Source organism: Erithacus rubecula, assembly GCF_903797595.1.
Source record: "Erithacus rubecula genome assembly, chromosome: 2".
In the NCBI taxonomy this organism is placed as follows: domain Eukaryota; kingdom Metazoa; phylum Chordata; class Aves; order Passeriformes; family Muscicapidae; genus Erithacus; species Erithacus rubecula.
This window is the reverse complement of record NC_136685.1, coordinates 5,484,711-5,508,732: the sequence shown is the minus strand read 5'-3', so window position 1 is coordinate 5,508,732 and position 24,022 is coordinate 5,484,711. Positions and strand designations below refer to the sequence as shown.

Here is a 24,022-nt window from a genome sequence, read left to right as displayed (position 1 = left end):
GGAGCACATTTTCCCTTTCAGTGAGCCAGGAATGGAAGATTCAGGCTCTTGGACCCATGTGTCCATTGAAAGCTCAACATTAACATCTCATCTTCACACAGAAAAAGCAACTAAATCCCACTTCTAATAAAAGAGACTGGCATCACCAGAGGCTGCCAGTCCATGTAGAGCCTCCTTGTTGACTCAGTGACAGAAGCAAAGTAGCAAAGGCCCACAGACATCAGAAGAGCAAGCAGAACCACAGTGCAAGTTGCTTTTGTGAATCAGGTAGGATCAAGACTATATTTTTCTCTGACATGGGTAATTACCCTGAATATGGGTAATTGCTGCCATCACAGTAAATCTTAGCATTTCATTGATTTAGAATATTGGTATATTTAAACATTCTTCAATTGTTTTTATTTTAAATTTGAGATCAGATAAATAGAAACTCAGAGAGAGGCTGAAGAACACCTTGCTCTTCAGGAAATCGTTTTCAGTGTATCTCTAAGGATGCACTCTTGTAGCCCTCTGCTTCTTCCATTCACCCAAATATCACACTGCAGATCCACCTGAGGTGTGCCAGTGCCTTTGCAAGCACCCAGAGGCACCAAACAGGCAGGGCTCACTACTGTTTCCCCTTTTTTTTCCTGTTTTTATTTTGCATAGAGGCTGTGCACTTCTCCCAAAAACATGGTGGATTTTTCCGAAGATCTTCTTTCTTGAGTTCCCAGTCTTCATCTCTCTGGTCTAAGGGGATTTTTCTCAGTGCAGCTTTCCTGTGGTAGTTCCTACTTTCCACCTCTGCTCTGGGAGAGAAACCAAGAGTGAGCATGACACACACACACATCTCCATTCACAGAGGCCCAGCTACAGAGTCAGGGGCTGTGTCTTAGTATGGCCAAAACCCTGCTGCCATCAACACTTGGGAAAACTCTGCAGCATGTCCAGTGTGGTGCAGCCCCAAGCTCCCCTCACAGGGGCCCCAGCACCGCCTGGATCCACACATGGACATTCCAAGTGAAGATCTTCCCCAAGAGAAGGCAAACCCTTTCCTCCTCCTGCAGGGCTCTGATTTTGTAGGCACTTAGGATTTGGGAATCTCTGTCAGAAACATTATCCAATACCAGGAAAAATCCTTCTTTTTTTCTGTAATAGAGCATTTCTGTCATGTGAGTGCAATGCTATTCCAGCTGAGAGCACAGAGCAGAGCCAACAGTTCCGTGTTGATGGATCTCATCAAGTGGGTTTTCTGTATCATAGAATCACAGAATAGTTTGGCTTGGAAGGGACCCTAGACATCATCTCATATTCCATACCTCCCTGCCATGGACAGGGACACCTTGCCCTAGACCAGGTTGCTCAAAGCCCCATCCAGCTTGGCTTTGAACATTTCCAGGGATGGTGCAGCCACAGCTTGTCTGGGCAATCTATGTCAGGGCCTCACCCCCTTCACAGTCAAGAATTTATTCCTAATATAGCTAATCCTACCTACCCAAGCTATTCCTCCTTGTCCAAGCCCTTGCCCAAAATCCCTCTCCAGCTCTCTTGTAGGCTCTCCACAGAGCCTATGTTTGAAAGTGGTGGTTGATGCCCAGTGGCTGCTGGTGTTTAAGAGGCATTTGGAAAATGCCCTTCACAAGATGCTTTAACTTCTGGTCAGTCCTGAAGTGGTCAGGCCATAGGACGAGTAGTAAGTCACTTCAAGTGAACTACCCTATTGTCTTCTATTAAGTATCTGCTACCAAGGGCAAGAAATGCCTTTCTATAGACTTTTGAACATAAACATACAGATGTATTTATTTGCACATGAGTATATATATGCCCTGGTCTTAGATAGCAGGACTCTTTGGTACAGTTTCAAGAGCTGGCACTTGGCAGAGAGGCTGGCAGCAGACATGGGCTGGGGGTCCCTGTGCCATGACAGCTTTCATAGCATCCACACTAAAGCCCTTCTCAAGCAAACCACATCTGATGCAAAACATGCATTTGCCATTCAGAAGCAGCTGTTTTGAAAGCAGCTGTTTCCTAACTTTTGCATGTTCATGCAGACCTCAGTGAGTGGTACTGATACTTGGCAGCAGAATATTACTAATATTTGCATGACAATAATATTTCCATGTTGATATATGTAGTATTTTCATGTTGATGCAGTCCTCAGCATAATTCAGTGGTCCAGCCCAGGAAGGCAGGGAGTTCATGAAGCTGGCAACACCTGGGGACTGACAAACAGTGTGCAAGGGTCGTGGTGGTGCTAGAGGGGGCTGAATTTGGATTCAGGAAGGATTTGGATGCTCATAGGCCTGTGTAGATATGCACATCAGCCCTGTATTTGGAACAGACCCTCAGATGATTTTAAAAATTGCCTTTTCTCTCTTTTTGCATGACTGGTAAATATCCAAAGCTGACAGGGATGCTATGCAACAAAATGTTCCTCATATTTGTATCCCACACACACCACTGAGTGGAGGGCAGAGCTGCTCTGTGCTGCACAGCATTTTGTGCAAACACACTCTTAATTCTCTGTCTGGTGGAGAGCACACACAGTACTGCCTTGTTCCCTTTGGCACTGTCTGACCCTAGACATCACCTCTGGAACCTTCTACACATCTGAAGGAGCAGATGGTAATTGAAATGACACTACAAGTGACAACCATTCCTCTTAGTTTATTCCAGTTTTGCTGATGTGAGGCGGTGAGGCCAGTGTGTGAGGGTAAAAGCATCCATTGTGGTCATAAATTATAGTGGCTAGGCTTAAAAAGTATTCCTGAATCTCAGTGATAAACTCTTGGCAGCCCACAGGCTGGGGTATGGCTGTGAGGCTCATACAGCCTTTGTGTATCTTATAAAATGTTCTAGACTGAGTGTTTGAAGCATCTTTCCTAGTCATCAGATCTCCCAGCCACACAGAGCCATGCAGCTGTGGGGTGAGTCAGGCCAGCATGTGGTTCTGAAAGACAAGTTTTCCACCTTAAATCAGTCATTCACCTCAGAAAGGCCTTCATCAGCTGACCTGAGTCACCACAGGCTGTTACTAAGGTGCCTCAGACCAGGATGTCAATCATTCTGCCAATCAACCTGTCCAACATTCTCCCAAGCCCCTCTGCCTGCCATGGGCATTGCCCTTTGGCATCATCCAGGCAATTCCCCTATCCCTGCTGTCAGCTCACTCCCAGATGGTTCTGGAGCACATCCAAGGGCACAGCAAATGTTACAGACTTGGCAGGAATTACTGGTGAGATTAGTGCAAAAAGAACAGCAATAAACAGGCTAATAATTGCTATAAATTATTCATCCAGGGGCAGAAGTCTGCAGACTTTCTAGGTTAGACAGTATTTACCTGTTCTGGTACAGAAATTAAGTATGCTAAGAGCTGAGGACAGTATAAAGAGAATCCCCACTGGAAGACAGTGCCCCATTCTCAGTGGTCTGGCAGACCTGAGCTTTTACTACTTTAGTCAAAAAATCTAATTTGCAAAGCTTCATTATCAGCTGCTGGTAGCCTAAATGCCATTAAACTGAAGGTCTGAGGGTAAGAAGGGCTGATACATCTGTGTGGAAGGAAAGTGGTGAATAGTGAGGGGTTAAGCATGTCACCTCCAAAACCAGAAAGACTTTAACTCTCAGATGTCCCATTCTGGCAGCGTTCAGCTCCATCACATTGGATGGGGCTTTGAGCAGCCCAGCCTTGTGGAAAGGGTCCCTGTCTGTGGCAAGGGGTTGGAATGAGATGAGCTTTAAGGTCCCTTCCAGCCATGCTATGATTCTGTGTTGAGTGGGCAGGTAAAATGCAAAGCTATCAGCAGCTTCCATAATAGCCAGAGCTTGGAAACCAGAGCTTGTGGCTCCCCTAAAAAGTTTACTGGGCTCTGTAGAGGGGGATTTTGCAGAGTTTGGTTGTCTTTTCCTATGGAAGGACTCTGATGCTGTGTGAAGATAAGAGGTTGGCATGGGACATTTCAGCAGGAACCAACAAGCTGCAGAAGTACAACAAATGGACAGCAGTACCTACAGAAGGGTTTATATGGATTAATGAAAAGTGGCATTTGTAAGGCACTGCCCTCGTCAGATGTTTCCCTGTCACCATGCCTGATTTTGAACTTGGCAGTTTATATGCTGCACTGGCAAGCTGGAGACTCTGAGTTGGATAAATGTCTATTGAAAAATATACATGGTACCAAAGCAGTCTTGAGAATGTAGAAGTGGTAAAAGAGATGCCAGTGAAAGATGATGGTGGGACTGTAAAGTCACAGGAAAATCCAGGGAGAAAACACTTGTGGGAGCTCTCAGTGCATGTATAGCTTTCACAGGCAGTGTATTTAAGTGAAGTAGTGTTGGGATTCTATCTTGCACTGAGTAAGCTGGTTGGTCCTCTGGTGATCTGTCCCACTGCTTTAGAGAGAGGGGATGGGACACAGCTCAAAACTCTGCAGTAAAGCATCCTGCTCCAGGGAAACACCTTTGCAAGGATAAAAACAGCCGTGAGCTCAGCCAATGGCTGAAAAACAGAAATGGTAATAGGGAACCAATAAAAACATATTTCTTATGGCATGTGCTGCCACAGTGGTAACAGTAAGCAATTAAGACAACAAGGATTTTCCCAAAATTTGGAAGTAATATGTAACCATCCTATTAAGTGGTCTAATTTGCAATGATTATGTAAAAAATATGGTCACTTTTTTTCTTTATTGTAAGAAAAGCCAAATTGTATACATACAAATACACAACTGCTGAGGGCTGCTCCTAAACAACTCGACCTGTGTATTTGCTATTCACCACTGTCTAAGGGGTTAACACTTGTCAGCTGTTGCTTTCATTTCTGTTTCCCAATAACGGCTCTGCAACATCCTTATAAAAACAATGACGTCATGAAGCGGCAGCGATTTTGAAAACACGCCAAGGCAAACCGCAGGAGGCGGGGGAATAAAAGAATGGCTTCTCACGGCTTTCCCGTGACAGGCCCGTGTTTGCTCATCCACTGCAGCTTGTGAGTCAGGGCTTCAGCAGGCTTTGGGCGGGAAGGTAAGTAACACACCGTGTTTGTTCTGGTCCTCTGCGGAGCAGCGATGTTAATTAAGCAGCGGCGCCTGCCACCGCTACTCACTTTTCCAAGAATCTGGAGCACTCCTGGTGCCCGTAGATCTCCGCCAGCCTCCGGGGAGTGTCTCCGAAGAGGTCGGCGGCATCCATAGCGGCGTGCAGGGAGTGGAGGGCGCGGAGCACCCGCAGCTCGCCCGCCTCGGCAGCGAAGTGAGCGGCGGTCCGGCCCGCGGCGCTGCGCAGGCACGGCCGGGCGCCGTGAGCCACCAGCAGCCTCAGCAGGTCCGGCCGCCCTGGCAGCGCAGCCAGCAACAGAGAACACGCGTCAGAATTGACACCGTGCAGAGCTGGGCATAACTCCCTCCGATTTCACCCGCCTGTTTGGTTTATCATAGAGATACTCAATAGGAAATGCTGGTTATTTTCTCGCAAGCTAGACTGTTTCCAGAGGAAATTTACGACAAAAGCAACAACCAAACCAAAAAGCTTTGTAATTTCTGAACAGTTAGTCATTGACCAATTGGCTATTTCATTGCTTCTTTTTGGTTTTTAGTTCGATTGCGAAATAAAATTTAAACATTGAGAATGGGAAAACCTGTGAGCAGCTTTACTAAAATGAAGGTTTTTTGGGTAGCAGTAGAGAAACTACTTCTTCTTCATTCATCTTCACATTTTTCCAACCAGTGGAATTGCTTCAAGAAGCAAAAAAATTATTTCTACACCACTTCACACTGCCTTGACTGAGCTTGTCTATTTCAAATCATATCTAAGCTCTATTAGCTCCTCACCATAATTTTTATTAAGTAGCTCAGTTCCCTTTGCTGATGTTTAAATGCCCAATAATCATCAGGACAAAATAAAAACATGGCCTTAAGTGTAAAACAGGAAATCACACACTTGATTTCTGAGCAAAGACAGATGCAATGAGATCCCAACAAACACTGTAGCATAGAGGAGTAGAGGTCCAGTTTCCCATTTTACACTGTGTACAATTATACATTATATATTGTTGCATCATCTCTATTTTGGGCTGCAAAGGGATATGTGATTTTACCAGACACTTCTGAAGGTGAAGGACCAAATGGGAGCTGCAAACAGCTCTGGTCCTGCATTGTTCATTCAAGCAGGTGGAATATAAAGGGAGGACAAAGTAAAATACAGATATTATTTTATTCTTTTTGGTTTGATAAATACCTGGTGTAAATACAGTGGGTTTGACTTCCTGTTCTTTCCCACAGCTGTACATGAGAAACTCATGGTGTCATCTTTTAGAAAAATAAGGGGGAAAAGCAGCCATTCCCTATGTGCACATCATGCAAATTGCAAATTGTTGTGTGAGGGAAGGAAAAAAATCTAAAAAATCATTTCAACAGCAGTCCCATAAACTATTTTGTAGGTAAAGTTCCCATTCAAATGGAAATTCAACCTTTTTTTGCTCATAAGGGACAAAATTACTAGATACAAGCTGAGATTTTGCCAGCCTAGATACAATTACAGGTGATCAGCATCACCTTTCATGACGTCCCTTCACAGAGGTAACAGAGCTGGGGGTGCCCTTACCTTTGGCAGCAGCCCAGTGCAGGGGGGTCCTGTCATACCAGTCAGCATCTTTCTGGTTTGGGTCACACTGCCCTGCCTTCAAAATCTTCTCCACCAGGTCATAGTCACCCACAGCCACGGCTTCATGGAGCTCTGTCATGCTGCACTCTTCAGGAAGGAGCCTGGTAACAGAGGGATGGTCGTTTAGTGGCTGTTCACTGATGTATCAGCTTCTCTCAGCAGCTTTAATAGGTCAGCAGCACTTGGATTAAAAATGAGACAGGCACTGTGAGAAACCAAGATTTGTCCAAAAATAAGGAAAAAGGAATGACGAGGAAAAAAAAAAAAATTATTTTCAAACCAGTGATCACAGACTGGTGGTGACTTTTGGTCTGTAGACACAGAAATCTGCAGCAAAGTGCAGCCCTTTATATAAAGGACTTGTAGCTAAAGCCCCATTGAACATTTGCCATGGGTTTGTTGTGCTCACTAGCCATGGGAACTGGCTCCTCCCTTGCCTGTGCTGCAGGTCTCTTACTGCTAGCATTTTATTGCAATGACAGAAATATCTATGCAAGCATTCTTTGGTGAAAATTATAAAAAGGGATAATAATAATTAAGCTTATAAAAAATAGATGATAAGGCAAGGAGGAATGGTCTTAAACTAAGATTCATAGCCTGTTTCACATCTGGGTGGTTGGATTGTGTAGATAAGACCCAAAAGAAAGACCCATACTTGTCTTTTACTGAGTTTGACTTCTGCACATCTGGGAAAATCTGAATATATAAAAAAAAAAAAAATTGAATTTTGGAGCTCCTAGTGGGAAAAAAAAATGTATCATGGGATCCCTGTTATTCTGAGCACCTGTGTACTGCTTCCTCCTCCTCCTCCTCATTGTCTCTCACTAACCTTGAAGAACCTGTTCCTTTAGATTAAAAAGAGATCTTCTGACTTGTTGTCCAACACCTTTCAACAGCATCAAATCTATCCCAAAAATGCCAAACTTTAATGCATCCAGTCCATCACTGAAATGAGGGCTGGACAAAAGTCCAAGGAAAAAAAAAATCTTAGACCTTCTCATACAACTTTCTTATTATTTTCCAGCTTCAGCTCATTCCCCCACACATACACCCAGAGGGAAGGGAAGCTGCTGATCCCAAGGGCACAGTCCACAAAGACAACTTCATGAGCAATTTAAGCCAAGCCAAATTCTACCTCCTCTTCTGCTCTGCTGCCTCCCCTTGCTAGCCTTGAAAGCCCACAAGGGTATTTCACAGCTGTTGATCCCGCACAAAATTAATCTTTTATTCCCCGTACTGTTTTCCAGGTGAATTCCCCGAATTCAGCATTACTGAGGGGGCAAACGCCAGGGCTGTGCAAAGAGGGGTGAGCACAGATCTGCCCCACAAGCAGGGACCCGTGCTAAATCCACTTTCAGCCACCCCAGATGTTGTACCCAACAGTGAGTTCTGCCTCCCTAGACTGTGGTTATCCCCTTCTCGTAAGGACAGAGGAAAACACTTGTATTTTTACAGCACAGCCTTGAGCCAAGGCGCCGTTCCCCGCTGCTCGCCCCACCACAGGCATTGCAGCTCCTCCACGGGGTGTTGCAACCTATCCGGGGGAATTTCCCCGTGGGGTTCCTGCTGCTGGACCCAGCCCCAGCCGGGAGATCCGGAATTCACACACCAGGAGCCCGCACACGAGCCTGTCCCTGCCATACCGGGGCACGGCCCGGCACCTCGCCTCCGCGGGGACCCGCAGGCTTTGTTGGGCATGGCTCCGCGCCAGAAACTTGTTTTCCAGGCGCAAGGAAGATTTCCCTCAGAAAGATTGTCTCAGCTGAAAAGTAAGGCAAAGTTTGGTCCCTCCCCTTCGGGGAGAGCCGGGCAGTCGCCGTGCAAGCAGAGGCGGCCGCCGGCGGGAGCAGCCGCTGCTGGGCCGGCTGCTGAGGGCCGCGGGCGGCCCGGGGGGACAGGACAGCGCGGCGGGAGCGGGGCACGGCCCGGACACCGCGCCACAGGTACGCGAGGCCCGGAAAGGGCAGCACCAGGGTCTGGGGGCAGCGCGGGGAGCAGCAGTGGTGACGCGAGGGGGATTTTAAGGAGCTGAGTAATTTCTGCGCAGCAGCTTCAGTGCTCCCACTGCCTGTCCCCAACTCTCGAGGGATCGCGCTCCTCGGCTTCCTTCCTTCCTTCCTTCCTAACCTCTTATCCCTGCGCGTCCCTGCGGAAGGGTGGGACTCGCTCCGGATAAATTGAGAGCGGTAAGGGGGACATGTCCCTTCCGCCTGGCCGTGTGTGAGCAACATTCAGGGAAATAGAACCAGCTCCCGGCACGGCTGTGGGGATGGGAAGCAGCAGGGAAACGACGAGATGGAAGGGAAAATATAACTCACAGCAAGGGTGATTAAACTCTGCCTCAGGTGCCCAGCACTGACATGCAGGCTGAGGCAGCCCCTGTGTGCCCTGCTTTCAGCAGGTGTTTGGGCTAGGTGACTTCCAGCGGTCCTTGCCCACCTAAATTCTTCTGGGAGGCTGAGAGGGACAGAGTAGGAGGTTTGGGTGCTCTGCCAGGCATCGTTCATCCCCTGCAAACCCTGCAGGGGACCCTGCGGCACAGCTGCTGTTGGACACAGAAGGTGGTTTTAGGACGTGGCTCCCCTGGTGTTTTAAGCCCAAGCTCAGTACAAGGGACAAGTCGAGGACTGCCGTGTCAGCCACACGGAGCCGCCAGGACAGGGACAGCCCGTCTGTACTTTACCCTGTGACACAACAATCCCAGCCTCTGGAGCTGCAGGTGCTGGCTCCTCTGGGCAGGGATCGGGCTTGCACTCAACAACCCCATCGACGTGTTCACAGCAGCCCAGAAACTGGTGACTTACTGCTGGGGACACATGGATCAAACTGTGCTGACACCCTGCTGGGGACACATGGATCAAACTGTGGTGACACCCTGCTGGGGACACACAGGATCCCCTAACAGCAGCTCCAGGAGGAATGGGACATGCTGTCATTGATGGGTGTCCTCCCCTTTCTCTGCCTGCTGGGAGTGAAAGACTTTCTTTCTTCAAAATCAGCTGATGTGAGGGAGGAAGGAAGAGACTGTTGTGCTTTCAAAGAAGTGAGGGGATGGTTCCCAGCAGACACGTTTCCCAGTACAAAGTCCTGCTGTAGGGCCAAACCAGCAAGCAGTGGGTCAGAAAAGATGTTTCACTGCCTAAAATGGTGTATTTAAAAGCAGGGACAAGAGCTGGGGCTCTCAGATAAATGTTGACATAACTCTTAAAATAATGATCCTCTAGATACAGTGAATATTGAAATGTTTTAGCTTCTGGGTTAGGGACTAAATGATCTCATGCCCTGGTGATAAGAAATGGCTCTTTAATCTCCAGGGTCAGATCTGTCAGGGGATGTATTTAAAACATGATTCAGAGCTCAAAAAGGGGACAATGACACTTCCATCTGCTATGGGGTTTCTTACTGGGGAGTGCTGCAGAGATGAGTATGGGGCAGTGCCCTTCAGCAACACTAGGAAACCCTGGCCTAGCCCAGGATAAAGGACCATTACCCAAAAACCTGGGAATTGCCCAATTCCACCTTTGCTTCTCTCAGTCTCCCTTTCCCATCTTGAGAAGGGGGATGTACCCTCAGCCCCATGGCTCATGGTGATGTGCTGCAGTGATTGATTGAGGTCAGCACTAAGCCACACTAAAATGTCAGATGCAAGCAGCCTTTAAAATATGCAGCATGCTTGTTTACTGGGAAAAAAAAATGGAGCTCAGATCAGTGAAAAGCCAGACATTTGCATTTCAGTGACAGACTCAGCCTTTTACACACTGCAGCACAAAAGCTCAGTGTGAAGGACTCTTTGCTTTAGCTCCCCCCACATTCCTCAGCCTCAGCTTCTCTGCTTTGGTAGCCTTCAAATAAAGGGAAAGCCAAGGTCAGGAGAAAAAAAAAGGAAGGAGGAAAAAATAAAAGGGGAAAAAAATAGAAAAAAAACACTCTCAAACCTAAAAAACATAGGCCCTGGTAAAACCTCCTTTCTGGCTGCCCACTATCCAAGCAAGAGCTCCTGCCTGGAAACTGCTCACTGTTTGCCAATGGCTTTTGCACTTCCCAGACCTCCCTGCAGCCCTGTTCTCCCCTTCTGGAGAAGCTGATACCCCCAGATCCTGGGACAGGCACATATGGAGGTGGCAGTGGCCAAGTTTTGTCAGGCATGGAGAGAATTTGCCCCATCACCAGCACCACCATCCTCTGTCCTGCAGCAGCAACTTCCCACAAGACTCCTGGAGATGTTGGGGTACCTGAGGAACATCAAGCCCACTTCAGAAGGTGCAGGGAAGGAGCACAGTGACATCCAGGACCCCATCCTGTTACTCTCACATGCATAAGTTCTCCTGCTGCAAGTCTCTGGAGCACTGGAGGGGAGAGTTTGAAGGACCTTGCCCAAAAAAGGGCAATGTTGGATCATATCCAGGCCCATGGAAACTGTGCCAATTTATAGTGATGTTGAATCAGCCTTGGAATTTAACAAAAGCCTCCATGTTTATCCAAGTGTTGGGAAAGGCTGTCAGAGCTACTTTCTGTGCCCTTTCAATCCCCATCTCTGGAACTGCTGTGGGAGCCACCCAGCAGTGGCCACAGCATGTCAGCTCTGGAAAACAAACCCAAACCCAGGAACTGAAGGCAAAACCACAATGGAACACAAGGAAGCCATAATTTCCTTGTTTGTAATCACCAACAGGAATGTGGCTGTGCTGCTGGAACTTTCATTTTATCATACTTGAAGCTCTGGGCAGGGGTGTGTGAGGATTCCAGTTGCTAAAACTGAGGAGCAGGTCTCAGCTACTGTACAACCAGCACAACCAGTTAAGAAATTCCACACAGACAAACAAACACACAGCCCAATTTCTCAGAGAACATAAGAATTTGATTTCCAGTACCACAGGAGCAGAGCAGGGGTGATGGATGCTATTATCCCATATATTTATAGGGAAATCAATTCCCACTGTTTAACAGCTTACAGGATCATTTCTCTTCTGCTACAGATGCTGAAGGTGCACAGATGAATGATAAAAAGTTAGTTTAATACAAAAGGAATGAGCTGATGTTGTAAACTGCAGAGGCTGACAGGCTGGAGGTTTGATAGTTCCTTTTCTGCAGTTCTCTAAGGGTTGCACACACTGGGCAGATGAGGAGTTTAGCATCTCAGTAGTAAAATGAGGCACCTGAATAAGGCACCTTCTAAATTTCCCAAGAAATAATGGAATTGTTTTAGAGGAGAGGGAAGCTGGGAAGGTGTTTAAAAGTCAGGCTTCAGGTGTGCAAATTTTTTTTCAATTTCTTACCATAAACAAAGTGCATGCTCTAAGAAAAAGGTTAAGATGTTGTTGAGGTTATGGTTCCTGAAATAAATTCAAGTACACACAGCAGTTGTAGGAAAAGGGTTTACCCATCTGTTTAGTGTTCTTTTTTTAATATCTATTATCACTTTAATATTTGTTCTGCTTAATACAGCTGGCTTATGAGATAGGGAAGAAATGTCAACATTCTGTTTGCCTTTTAAATACCTGACATAATATTTGGTGACAGACTGTGGTCTTGTAATACCTCCAAAATATACCTCACCTGAACACTTTTTCTGTTTAAAAAACCCACACTAAGGCATCCCAATCTAGAGCTTTGACAGTAGCTGCACTCCAGCTCTTTAGATTTGGTATGGACAGTCACAGCTCTGTTCCTAAACCTACTGCCACATCCTTTCATAGCCCTGGGTAAGGGAAAGAAGCATTCCTAGCATAGACATGTTAGAACTCAGTATCCTTCTAGTTATTAAAACAAAACCAGACTTACATAAGTTATATAAAAAACTTGAAATAAAAAAGTTCTGAAAGGTGGGAAACAGGGCTTATTAGAACACTTAAAAATCAGAATAAACTCAGAGAAACTATATCATAAAACAGCCCACACATTTATTCACCAACTAAAAAAAAATGCAACAGTTTTATTTTCTTTTCTGCTTTTTTTTATCAAAAGGGAACAAAGTTGCCAGCAGCTCCTGGCTAATGTGCTAAATGCAAAAGTTCCCCCAAATCTGCAGTTATGGTTAGATCAGCATTTGCTCCAACACCTCCCCAGTTAGATCCTGTTCTGTAAATGATAACTAATGGTCATGTGGAACCCCACACAGCACTGAACTCAAAGCATCAAACTTCCCTTTACAACTTCACATGACAATATAAAGTTTCTTGGATTTTTTTTTTAATCCTGTTTTTGGCTAAAACTTTGACAGTTCCAGAAACACGGTATTTGGCCTTCTTGTTTACTGCTGACCCCCAGAAATCTCTGCATTCCCTCCTTGTTCCTTGAAATCAAGGGAAAACCCTTCCAGAAGTAACTCTGATTCCTGTGCTTTCAACATCTGCAGGAGGAATCAGGACAAACTCTTGGAAAAAGAGCAGCAAAGCTGCTAAACTCAGTCTTAAAACAGCCACTCGGCTTGGCTTAAAACCCCTTCCAGCAGCTGCTATTAAGTTGCCAAGCACTTAGAGCTTGACCAAAATCCTCTCTGGTGATTGGGCAGAGACTTTTCCAAGCACTTTTGCTTTTTGGGGTGTAAGGATGATGGAGATGCACTTTTAAGGATGATGCAGCTGGGCATGCTGGGGATGATGATGGAGCTGAGCTGCTGGGCTGACAGTGAGGCTGGGAAATCCAGAGATGATGATGATGATGATGGAGCTGAGCTGCTGGGCTGACAGTGAGGCTGGGAAATCCAGAGATGATGATGATGATGATGGAGCTGAGCTGCTGGGCTGACAGTGAGGCTGGGAAATCCAGAGATGATGATGATGATGATGGAGCTGAGCTGCTGGGCTGACAGTGAGGCTGGGAAATCCAGAGATGATGATGATGATGATGATGGAGCTGAGCTGCTGGGCTGACAGTGAGGCTGGCAATGCCAGGGATGATGATGATGATGATGGAGCTGAGCTGCTGGGCATAAAATGGAGCTGGACCACTGGACATATTTTTGAAGCAGTGGATATGTAAAGGATGTTCCTCTGCATGGATGAATGGAACCATTAGCTGCAAAAGGGAGCCAGGAGCAGGTCGATACGAAGCTGGAAGTGCACAGTTGCCTTCTGGCTCCCTTTGCAGGTGTGCGAACATCCCGCGGTGGCACCGCCGGGGTTTTATCGGGGTGTGTGTGTCCTGTGAGCAGGCAGCAGGGCAGCTCTAGGCGGCCAGGTCGAAGTCGTCGCGCTCCTGGTTGTAGTCGAGCACCTTCTGCCGCAGGCGGGACGCGTCCACCCAGGTGATGAAGTCCTCGACGGCGCGAGGCACGAGCAGCGCGGGGTCCGTCACCACCTCGGGCCCCACGCGGACGTGCCCCTGCTCCACGAAGGTGACGGCGTGGCGCAGGTTCTGCGCCATGCGCAGCTTCACCAGCAGGCACGGCAGGCGCCGGCGGCAGAAGGCGGCGGCCGAGAGGCTCTCGCAGACGGCCAGCGACTGCCGGCTGTTCACCAGCCCCAGCCCGTGCAGCTTCTCCAGCAGCGCGGCGGCGCAGCGGGCGCGGAAGGCGGCGCTGGCCGGGCCCAGGTCGCGGAGCCGCCGGGCCAGGGCGCGCACGGCGCGGGCCAGCGCCTTGTACTGCACGTAGTCCTCCCGCCGGCCCACCCGGTACCGCCGCAGCGCCCGCACCTCCGCCAGGTTCCCGCCCGACGCCTCCCAGTTCACCAGGTCCAGCCGCCGCAGCAGCTTCTGCTCGTGGTATTTCAATTTCCGCACCATCTTGGCGGATGATCCGGGACTCGCCGCGCCGCCGCCGCACACGGACCTTTCCGGGGCGGAGCGGCCGCCGGCCCCGCCGCTTTTCCGGGGAGGAGCCGCCGGGACACCGCGCCGGGAGCTCCGCCCCGGGAGTACCTCCGCTCCGGGGGCGCCCGGCCGGGCGGCGGGGAGCCGGGGAGGGATGGCTCCGTGTTTCCTTTCCCGAGGAGAAGGCGGCAGGTAGAGCCCAGCCCGGGATGCGGCTGCTTCCCCCCGCGCTGTGCGCATCGCCGGGGCCAGCCCGGCGCCCAGGGGTCACCCCAGGCACGGCCGCACCGCCCCGACACCCGCTCCGGCACGGGCAGCCCGACCTTGTCTCGCCAGGGATTCGTCATTCCTCCTGGAAAAATGGCACCGGCGTTGTGTTTCTCCGTGATATCCCCCTCTCCCTGACGCACAGCCCGGTTTTCCTTGAGGAGCAGCAGAATCCTCCCTCCGTGCGGTTCGTAGCACCGCACATCTCCCGAGTGCCGCTGCGGCCTCGCCAGCCAAAGGTTTCATCCCACTTTTCTGTGAGTGCACGGTGCTGTCTGATCCTTGGGATTCAGGATACAACAAGGAAAATCCCCAGTAGAACAGGTCAGGTTGACAATTCGGGATTTCTTTGTTTCTCACGAGTAGATTTTTGTATTGGCTTAGTCTTGATTTTCTCAATTCTGGATTTTCAGCATGCTGGGTTTGTTTCAGTGTGGGTGATCTGGTCACAAAGGTGATGGTGGTCTCTTGATTTGCTTTGTGCTTTTCCCCAGGTGTGTCGGTGAAGGCACCAATGGAAATGTGGAGCACCAGCAGCACTGAGAAGTTTTACAAGATCCCTGAAGGAAAGGGGCCACACTCAGTTGGATGTACTGACCTGATGACAGAAGATGCAGTTGAGGTAAAGCTCTTGACTCTTTCTCCTTTGGATTTAAGCCACAATGTCAGTGAAACAACTGGCTGCAGCTTTCCAGATAAATCAAGCAGAAAGTTTTGCCTGTGTGCTCCACGCTGGCACTCACAGCTGAGCTTTCTATCCTCTCCATCCTGATGCAGGATGTGTACTGGGCATTTACCAGATGGATGTAACCTGTGAGCTTTTCCCATGGCCAATTCTTCTTCCCAATGTGCTTGCCTTTTTGACTATCCTGCACAAGATACTGCAGAGAAACTGTGTCCCCCTGGGATCCAGGGGGTTCTTCCCACCCACTCCACTGCTCCCTCCTGCACTGGGCTCCTGTGGAGACTCCACACACAGTCTCTGTGACTGTGGCTGCTCTCATCACAAAGATGCCAGCAGGATTTGGCAGGGTTAGAAGATGAGCCTATGCAGTGTTCATCAAAGATGAGATTTCCTCTTGAGATTTTATCTCACTGAAGATGAACAGGATGTCAATTTTGCAAGAGGTTACTATGGTAAGAAGTCACAATAATAAAATAGAGACAGTAACCAAACAAGTAATGAGCTTGCTTGTGAGTTTCCATTTTAAATCCTCTTGCTTTTGAGAGAATACACCTGCATTTATACTGTGGTTTTACTCCTCAGAGTAGCCAGATGAAGTGGAACTTGTGATCAGTTTGTAATGGTTCATGTTTTCCTTTACTGAGCTTACTCTGTATCAGCACAGAAGAATGATGAGTTTCTCTTTGCAGTCAGCCCATGTGTTTTTTTACATAAGCATTATGAATAATCCAGTTCTCTCAGGCATAAATAATGAAAACCTCTTCCCCTTTCTGGTAATCAGTTAGTCATTTGGGAGGTTTCACTGGGACTATTCTGAGATCAAGTTAATATCACTACCAATATATAGGAAAGTTCTTCCTTAATGGTCTCTGTGTCAAAGGTTGATTTAAGCTTGATAAGTGAATAGAAACAAGCTTCATTAAACAAACTTTTGGTAAATGGGTAAGTTATGTTCAAGAAATCAGCCTTTATTTCAAAGCTCATGAGTTTCTTGGCCCTGATTGTAACTTGCTAAACCAAAAATACTTGCTGGAGCAAGACAGTGAATTTGAACAGCGTGTTGCAAATTCCCTTGCAGACTAGGAAATAAGAATGCAAATTGCACAGAGTTCATCTGTTGGGAGGTCTGCTTTGCAGTGTGCATTGGTACATTGCTGCTGTCTGTGAAGGGAGAAGACTGACAAAGGGGTATAGAAAGTCCCTGTGAGCATGGAAAGCTTGGGTGCTTTCCTGGAATACCTGGAGTGCAGACAGTAAGAGATTGGAACTGGTGGTAAGAAACAGAGGCAGATGAAACACAGGCTAACAAAGTAGTGTTTAGAAAGACTTGTGAATATTTTGATGAGGAGGAAGAGTGATGTATTGTTCTCCCTTGCTGTGCAGCTGCCCAAGAGCTTTGCTGACAGCCTCTGCTCAGTTTAGGCAGGAACACTACAGCCACATTAGAGAGCCTTGTCTTCTCCAGGCTGAAAAGCCCCAGCTCTCTCAGCCTATGCTCAGAGAGGTGCTCCAGCTCTCAGGTCATCTTCAGTCACCCCTTTAAAAGTCAGCCCTATGAAACTTAGCAAAATGCATCATCAAATCATTCCCAGTGAAGAAGACAGAAGAAAAGATCCAGCAAGATGCTGGACCGAGCAAATAGGTAGTGAGTGTTTGTAATAATTAACTTTGTGATGATGTGTATCTCATGCTACTTCAGATTCATTCTATGCACAGGAAGATTGTGACATAGGATTGGCATCAAAGCCTGCATTTGATAATAGTTTTCTCATGAGATTCTCATCATTTTCTTGAGCTTTCTTGCATTCTTGCAACTGAAACCTTTTCTATAAATGTCTTCCATTTTCTCTGCCATATATAAATAAATACCAATATTCCTTTTAAATCTTTTTTCCTAATCCCAGGGAAGCTTTTTGCGCTTGTATTATCCAGCATATGATGCCACAGATATCGAAGAGGCCCGATGGATTCCAGACAAAGAATATTATCAGGGACTCTCTGACTTCCTCAATATGTACCGAGCTGTAGGAGAAAGGCTTTTCCATTACTATGTTGGTAAGACTCATTCTGGTTTTATTCCTTGCCTGTCACTGCCTCTGTGCTCCGTGAGCAGGGTGTTAGTGCTGCAGGGCTAAAAGAGAGTTTTTAGGAAAGAAGTGTGTTTTTGTGGGATGAGCTCATGTAGTGAGACTGTTGAATGTGACCCCAGCTCTCAGGCAGTACTGACTGCTGTGGATAGGAGTGTCTGGGCAGTTTGTTCCAGGTAAGCTGCACCTGTGTGTTGTCATTTAAATCCCACAAGGAAATGTGCAAAGATATAAAAGAGAGATCCTAAGTCAGCAAAACGTGGATGCCTGAGTATGAAGGTTTGAGAGATATATAGACCTTGTGCCAGGCTGTGGATGGGAGCAGGAGAAGACAAGTATCTTCTGCCAGGTGAAAAGTATTTTCAGAGTCAGATCCATATTTGCCTTCTGTTTTAAAGAGGAGTCTTGGAACCTTTTCTTCAGGTGATGTCAGTGGTGATGATCTGATATCAGTGGTCTCTACATTCTTGAGATCTCTCCCACAGGAACAAACGCTTTTTCTCATTCCAGTAATAATGATGTACACTTCCATTTTTATTTAGGTTCAGTGACTTGTCCTGCAAAGTCAAATGCTGCTTTCAAACCAGGAGAAAAATACCCACTTCTTGTTTTTTCCCATGGACTTGGAGCTTTTCGGTAATTCTGCAGTTTGTTGACAAACTGGTTCTGTTGTCTATGGAGACAGCAGTCTCCAAGGGTGGTTCTGAACAGATTTTCAGTAGGGGGGTGAGATCTTTGTGGAGCTGAAACAGATTTGAAGAACAGGCTGTTGTGTGTCATTATGTCTCCACTGAAACAACAGCAGGGTTGGTGTGTGATTGGTCACAGAATAATAAAACAGCCTGGATTGGAAGGGGCCTTTAAAAATCATCTCTGCTGTGGGCTGGAACACCTTCCACTAGACCAGGTTGTTCAGAGCTTCAGTTGTGTTTTCTCTTTGTATGATGGAGGTAAAGAATACTTACGAGCCCATAAGGGTGTTGTGAATATTAGCTGTTTGATTTTTGGACAACTCTTTGAAGATGCAAAGTGCTGTATGTGCTACTTATTAAAAATCAGTGGCATTTTCCTTTCTGAATATACAGTAAAACAGTACCAAGGTTTTGTGAACAGGCTTTGGTGCATGGCATACAAAATCTTGCTCTGGTAAGCAGCAAATTCAAAGAGAAGAAATATTGAGTGGGGTCTCATGCACAGCTAGTGTGGTCAGCATTTAAAGAGCAATGGAATTAAAAGAATGACATCTCACAACAGTGTGTTTTTTATTGTAGGACAATCTATTCTGCTATTTGCATAGAGATGGCTTCTCAAGGCTTTATAGTGGCTGCTGTGGAGCACAGGTGAGTGTGCTGCACATTTTGGAGTTTTGATGGAAAGCAACTTTCACATACTGAACAGGATGTTACTTATTCTAAAGAAGAACCTTTTTTTTAAAGAAAAACTAACATCTCTTTTTCAGCCCTTCTCACACTGCCCATAGCTCAACTCTTCTCCAAACAGAGGGAGTTCTGTTTAGATAAGCCCTGGAATGAAAAGTCTTGGGGTAGATATAATTTGTCATTCTTCAGATATGCCATTTGTCTCTCTTATTGTTAGAGTATAAAGTAGGTGAAGAATTTAGAGGAGGTGGGAGTTTTGGTGAGGTTATTGTACTATTTAGAAAGTCTGTGTACACTGGGTTGCAATTGCAGCAGCACTAGTTGATAGCTGGATCTCTTCAGAGGAGTGAAATCTAAACCTTGTGCTGACTTCATCTCAAACCAAATGGAATGCATACCCAGAAATAACCTCCTGTTGGTATTACAGAGATGAATCTGCTTCAGCCACCTATTATTGTAAAAGAAGATCTGTTTCTGAGTCACAGGAAGAGTCCATGGCTAACGTGGAGAAGGAGTGGATCTACTACAGGAAGCTGAAAACCGGAGAGGAGGAGCGCTGCTTGCGCCACAAGCAGGTGCCTGGGCTGGCTCTGTGCCCTGGGGAGTGTGCAGCACTGCTGTGTTCAGCCCAGCAGAGTCTCCCTTTGCCAGGGGAGCAGTCTTCTGCCATGGCTCAGGGATATAGAAAAATGGATTGAGTCCTGTGTCCCTGAAGGTGGAACAGCCAACAACAGCTTTCTTCAGAGCACAAACTGCTCCCTCAGCAAAGTTTTTTCTTGAAGTTGCACTTGAGCTGAGTCATGTTTCTCTTCTGGTTCCACTCAACTTTCTGCTTCTTCACTGTCTTTAGCCCAGCCTAGAAGTGACACAGTTGAGCTCAAATGTTTGTGTGGCCTTAGGCTTACATTAGCTTTTCTTTACTGTTCCATAGCATGATGAATCATGGCTGCTCTGAGGGGATTGTTTGCTTTATAGTTTTTAACCATACTTGAAGGCTTTTTTTAGCAATGTAAACAGTTCAGACTTCCAATTTATTTTAAGCAGTATACAAGCTGGATGTAATGTGACCATACTGACAAGCTCTTCCAAGCATACACTTGACCTATAAAATACAGGAGTGGTTTTTCCAGCTAATGAAAACTCATTCAGGGAGGTGCTTCTCTTTATCTCCCTGGGCCATACAGACAATATTACAAGAGTCATTTCCTGTAAGAGTAGAATGTCCTACTTTCAGTGTCAATATGTAATGTCTGAACCTGGAAATAACCTCCAGAAGCCATTGTCTGCAAATTTCCTAAATAGAGAAATCGGGAGATTGGAATGTATTTGTGATTCAGTGATGCACAGACATCTTGTTGGCTGCCTACACACTGTAGTTCCCAAGATCACTGCTTTTCCTTGGTTCTTGAAGCTTTTCTTTTACTGACATACCAGTTAAAAACTGTTCTTATATGGAACAACAAAAACTGTTTTTTGCAACAGCTTCGCTACAGTTTTCAAGGATGAGTATATATAAAAATAGGATGAGCTTCATTGTTTCTTAGTTTGGTTTATCCAATGTAAAGACAGTTTCAAGGCTTTTGTGTGATGGGGCAAGTGATAGAATGGTATTTGCTTATCCAAGTGAGCCTGAGAAGCATCAGTGAGTCTGTCTTCCTTGGAGGTGTGTGACTTTTTGCACATCCCAACAACCCCTTTTCTTAAGCAGTGACAGGACAAAGGAGTTTAAGGCCTTTGATGCATTCAGGGATAAATTCCTCTGTGTGCAAAAGTTCTACACAAGAGCTTCAGTTCTTTACACTGCCAAAACCTGATTTTATTGTTCATCAGATGGCTCCATTCAGGATTTCAGAATAGTGGGTGTATCAAACTGTATCAAACACTTGGGTGGGGGGGAACTATCAGAGTAAGTTCTGTGTCCAAGGTGCTGTCAGGCCTGGCAGTTGTCCAATGATTTCTTCCACTGCTCTGCCCCAACCTCTCTTTCTCCCCAGGTGCAGCAAAGAGCACAGGAGTGTATCAAAGCTCTCAATCTCATTCTTAAAATCAATTCAGGAGAGGAAGTAACAAATGTACTGCATTCAGACTTTGACTGGAATAGCCTAAAGGTGAGTGGAAGGTGCCCACCTGTATTTTGTTAAACACCTAATAATGCTTTTGGTTTCCCCCTTCCATTTCTAAACTGGTTCATGTAAAGTATTCTGAAGATCACTCTGTAGATCTGTAAAAATATTCTCAGGTCATCCAAAGCTGGATAGAGAGTAATGGAGCTGAAATTATGCTCTTCCTACCTCTCTAGGATCTAATGCCTAAAAACAATTACTCCCTTAAAAAAAGTAAGTTTGGGAAAGTCTCTTACAGCACCTGGATTTTTTTGACAGGATTCTGTTGATACTAGCAGAATAGCTGTGATGGGACACTCTTTTGGTGGTGCTACAGTTATTGAAAGTCTCAGCAAAGAAATAAGATTCAGGTAAGTATGCAAAACAAGGCCAGTGACATTTGGCACTTGAGAGGCCTGGAGCAAGGCACTTTACCTAAGATCCCCCAACTACTAATTAGCTCCTGAAGAAGAGTGTTGTTTGGCATGTCTTGCTTTCTCCAGCCATGCTTCTTCCCAGTGTGGGGATGTGGTGGAACATAACTGCTGCATCTTATTTTATCATCTGTGACCCTGCAGTCCAGCTGCACCTGGCAGTGGAGACCAACATATGGCAAGAATGGACTAATTCTTTCCCCCAGAGTAGAGATAATTCTGAAACAAAATGATTCATTTGCCTGTTCAGTATCAGCGAGACTCTCTTTCCCATGTCTCATGCAACTCAGAGCAGGCTCAGAACTTCCAAGCTTTCTGCTTCCATGCCAATATCCAGATGTTTTTGGCAGGTGTGGCATTGCCCTGGATGTATGGATGCTTCCTGTAGGTGATGACATTTATGAAAACAGCGTCCAGCAACCACTGCTTTTCATCAACTCTGAAAAGTTCCAGTGGGCTGAGAACATCTTAAAGATTAAGAAGCTCATCTCCAATGACATAAACAAGAAAATGATCACTATCAAGTAAGTGCTCAGGAGCCATGATTTCAATCTGTGGTTGAAGCTCTTGTTTGAGCTGTGCAGTTACTGCAGGTAACTGCAGACAGAGAGTCCCTAGAGCACAAGGCTGAGGAGGAGCTGTGGGAGCTGGGGATGTTTAGCCTGTAGAAAAGGAGGCTCAGAGGGACCTCCTCACTCTGCAACTCCCTGACAGGAGGGTAGAACCAGGTGGGGGGTCCAGGCTCTTCTTCCAGGGAAGAAAAAATGGCCTCAAGTCATACCAGGGGCAGTTCAAAATGGATATTAGGAAATATTTTAAACAGTTATTAGGCATTGGACCAGGCTGCTCAGGGAAGTTGGGGAGTCACTATCCCTGGAGGTGTTCAAAAGACATGTAGATATGGCACTGAGGTTTAGAGGTGGAATAGCAGTGCTGGGTTAATGGTTGGATTTAATAATCTAAATAGTCTTTTCCAGCCTAAATGATATGACTGACTCTCCTCATGGCCCAAGTTTTCACTGCATGTTTATATTAGCCATACATCCCCTACAGCAGGGACAGAGACCTCTCAGAACAGCCAGGAACCCCAAGTTTAAGACACTCCAAGGTGTGCTTTCCTGCTCTGGGGCACAAGCTTTGTGGTGGGCCTTGTGCATCACCTGCATTTGAACACTTGAAACAGCCTTCTGGGGGCAGTTCTGCAGCCAGGGCAGGGATGGCTCTATCCTTCACCACTGAGCAGGGACACAGCTTGATTTTGATGCTTTGCCAACTCTTTTTTGTTGTTGCTATTACAGTGATTTAGAGCGAGCATGTACAAACCTTCCTCCCTTCTGTGGTTAGGGCAGAATTTCCTGCTCATCTTGCATGTTTGTGAGATTAACCTGTTTTATCTTCTAAAGACAGCACAAGACATGACTGAAGTTTGTGCATCTTTTAATCAGGCAATTCAATGTATTCTTGCAAGCCTGTTGATCATTTTTCTCTTTGCAGGGGGTCAGTACATCAGAGCTTTCCTGACTTCACCTTTGTGAGTGGAGGGATCATTGCAAGATTTTTCAAATTAAAAGGAGAAATAGATCCAAATGAAGCTATTGATATCAGCAATCATGCTTCATTAGCCTTCCTACAGAAACATCTGAGTAAGTATTTACAGCAAAGTATGAAGCTGACTAATAATTTATTCCTGTGAAGCTTTTTATATAACCATTTAGTTTAAAATGAGATCAAAACAAGTGTGTCAGTGGAAAAAATAAGTCAGACTTCTTCTGGAGGTTTTTCAGTTACTTTTGTAATCTTAGCAGCTCAGAGGAAAATCACTGACATTTTGTTCTGGTACAAAAGATCTGAAGCATTATTTTTTTTCTCCCTAAAATATTTTTCCTTCCCTACTTGGCCACTTGGGCTTTCTCTCGCCCATCTTATAGGTCTTAAGAAGGATTTTGATCGGTGGGATTCTCTTGTGGATGGCATAGGATCCAATGTTATTCCTGGGACCAATATTGACACATCTCCAGCTGAACCTTAATAAGGAATTCAAAGAAGTACTGAAAATGCCAAGGACATCAGGACACTAATATTGGTCAGACATTGCTCAGACATGTGGTGGTTTTAAATATCTACAAAGCTTCTGGGGTGTGGAACGAAAAAAAAAAAAAAGAAAAAAAGACAAGGCATTAAGTTACATAATCATATAAACAGAGGTTTCTATTCAAATGAGTTAGTGGAATGCTCTGAAATACTGCAACAGGGTAACTTCTGCTTTGTAGGCAGCTTGGAGGAAATCACTTGGTAGTAATTTAAATGCTCTTTCTGATTTTGACTTGAGTCAAGTTTGTAGAGACAGATTGAGCTTCACAGAATTCAGCTACAAGTTGGTTTACCAAACTTTATGTCAGTTTGCATCCAGGAAGCCTTTGCTGCAGGGTAAGGGAAAACAAACAACAACAACAACAAAAAAAACCAAAAAAAAATAAAACAAAACCCCAAACCACCACTTTCCTGCTTAGATACCAAGTATTTCAGCTGTGCTCTGACAACAGTTGGGTGTTAGAGGTGCCTGTAGAGGATGGTCTTCAAAACTGTGTCTCATTAAAATAAGTCACAGTAAAAGCTACAGGAAAGAGTTCAGCTGACAGCAGAGAAAAGCCAGGTGCAGGACTCCTCACAGGAGCTT

General features: G+C 46.0%; 3 protein-coding genes across 7 annotated transcripts; 1 reads left to right on the top strand and 2 right to left on the bottom strand.

Annotated features, from left to right (window-relative positions):
- Window positions 1-372: 372 nt before the first annotated feature.
- Window positions 373-7,839, bottom strand: ANKRD66 (ankyrin repeat domain 66). 2 transcript variants are annotated; one of them, XM_079298432.1, is made up of 4 exons: window positions 7,469-7,839; window positions 6,580-6,740; window positions 5,084-5,312; window positions 373-788 (listed from the first exon to the last, which is right to left on the bottom strand). In XM_079298432.1, the coding sequence occupies exons 2-4, from the start codon at window positions 6,716-6,718 to the stop codon at window positions 608-610; spliced, it is 549 nt and encodes a 182-aa protein (XP_079154558.1). In that variant the 5' UTR covers window positions 6,719-6,740; window positions 7,469-7,839; the 3' UTR covers window positions 373-607. The 2 variants fall into 2 exon arrangements, with proteins under 2 accessions (XP_079154558.1, XP_079154557.1); XM_079298431.1 differs by lacking the exon at window positions 7,469-7,839 and adding an exon at window positions 6,920-7,077.
- A 246-nt stretch (window positions 7,840-8,085) lies between these two features.
- PLA2G7 (phospholipase A2 group VII) lies at window positions 8,086-23,790 on the top strand. 4 transcript variants are annotated; one of them, XR_013773331.1, is made up of 12 exons: window positions 8,086-8,582; window positions 15,153-15,280; window positions 17,248-17,398; window positions 17,973-18,066; window positions 18,702-18,770; window positions 19,237-19,384; window positions 20,804-20,917; window positions 21,191-21,282; window positions 21,696-21,869; window positions 22,840-22,988; window positions 23,274-23,448; window positions 23,515-23,790. XR_013773331.1 is itself a non-coding variant. In XM_079298415.1 (11 exons), the coding sequence occupies exons 1-11, from the start codon at window positions 8,336-8,338 to the stop codon at window positions 23,372-23,374; spliced, it is 1,467 nt and encodes a 488-aa protein (XP_079154541.1). In that variant the 5' UTR covers window positions 8,269-8,335; the 3' UTR covers window positions 23,375-23,790. The 4 variants fall into 4 exon arrangements, 2 of the variants coding, with proteins under 2 accessions (XP_079154541.1, XP_079154542.1); XR_013773332.1 differs by lacking the exon at window positions 8,086-8,582 and adding an exon at window positions 14,774-14,915; XM_079298415.1 differs by having other exon boundaries at window positions 8,269-8,582; window positions 23,274-23,790.
- On the bottom strand, window positions 13,587-14,631 carry IMP3 (IMP U3 small nucleolar ribonucleoprotein 3; the record flags this gene model as incomplete). The annotated part of the gene is made up of 1 exon (XM_079298428.1): window positions 13,587-14,631. The coding sequence occupies one exon, from the start codon at window positions 14,629-14,631 to the stop codon at window positions 13,807-13,809; it is 825 nt and encodes a 274-aa protein (XP_079154554.1). The 3' UTR covers window positions 13,587-13,806.
- Window positions 23,791-24,022: the final 232 nt, after the last annotated feature.

Coding starts and splice junctions, on each gene's coding strand:
- ANKRD66 (XM_079298432.1), bottom strand. CDS start 6,718: ATGACAGAGCTCCATGAAGCCGTGGCTGTGGGTGACTATGACCTGGTG. Junction 5,313..6,579: donor GCACTGGGCTGCTGCCAAAG/GTAAGGGCACCC, acceptor CTGCGCTGCCAG/GGCGGCCGGACCTGCTGAGG. Junction 789..5,083: donor TGCTCCAGATTCTTGGAAAA/GTGAGTAGCGGT, acceptor TTTCTCTCCCAG/AGCAGAGGTGGAAAGTAGGA.
- PLA2G7 (XM_079298415.1), top strand. CDS start 8,336: ATGGCTCCGCGCCAGAAACTTGTTTTCCAGGCGCAAGGAAGATTTCCC. Junction 17,399..17,972: donor GCTTTTCCATTACTATGTTG/GTAAGACTCATT, acceptor ATTTTTATTTAG/GTTCAGTGACTTGTCCTGCA. Junction 21,870..22,839: donor AAGAAAATGATCACTATCAA/GTAAGTGCTCAG, acceptor TTCTCTTTGCAG/GGGGTCAGTACATCAGAGCT.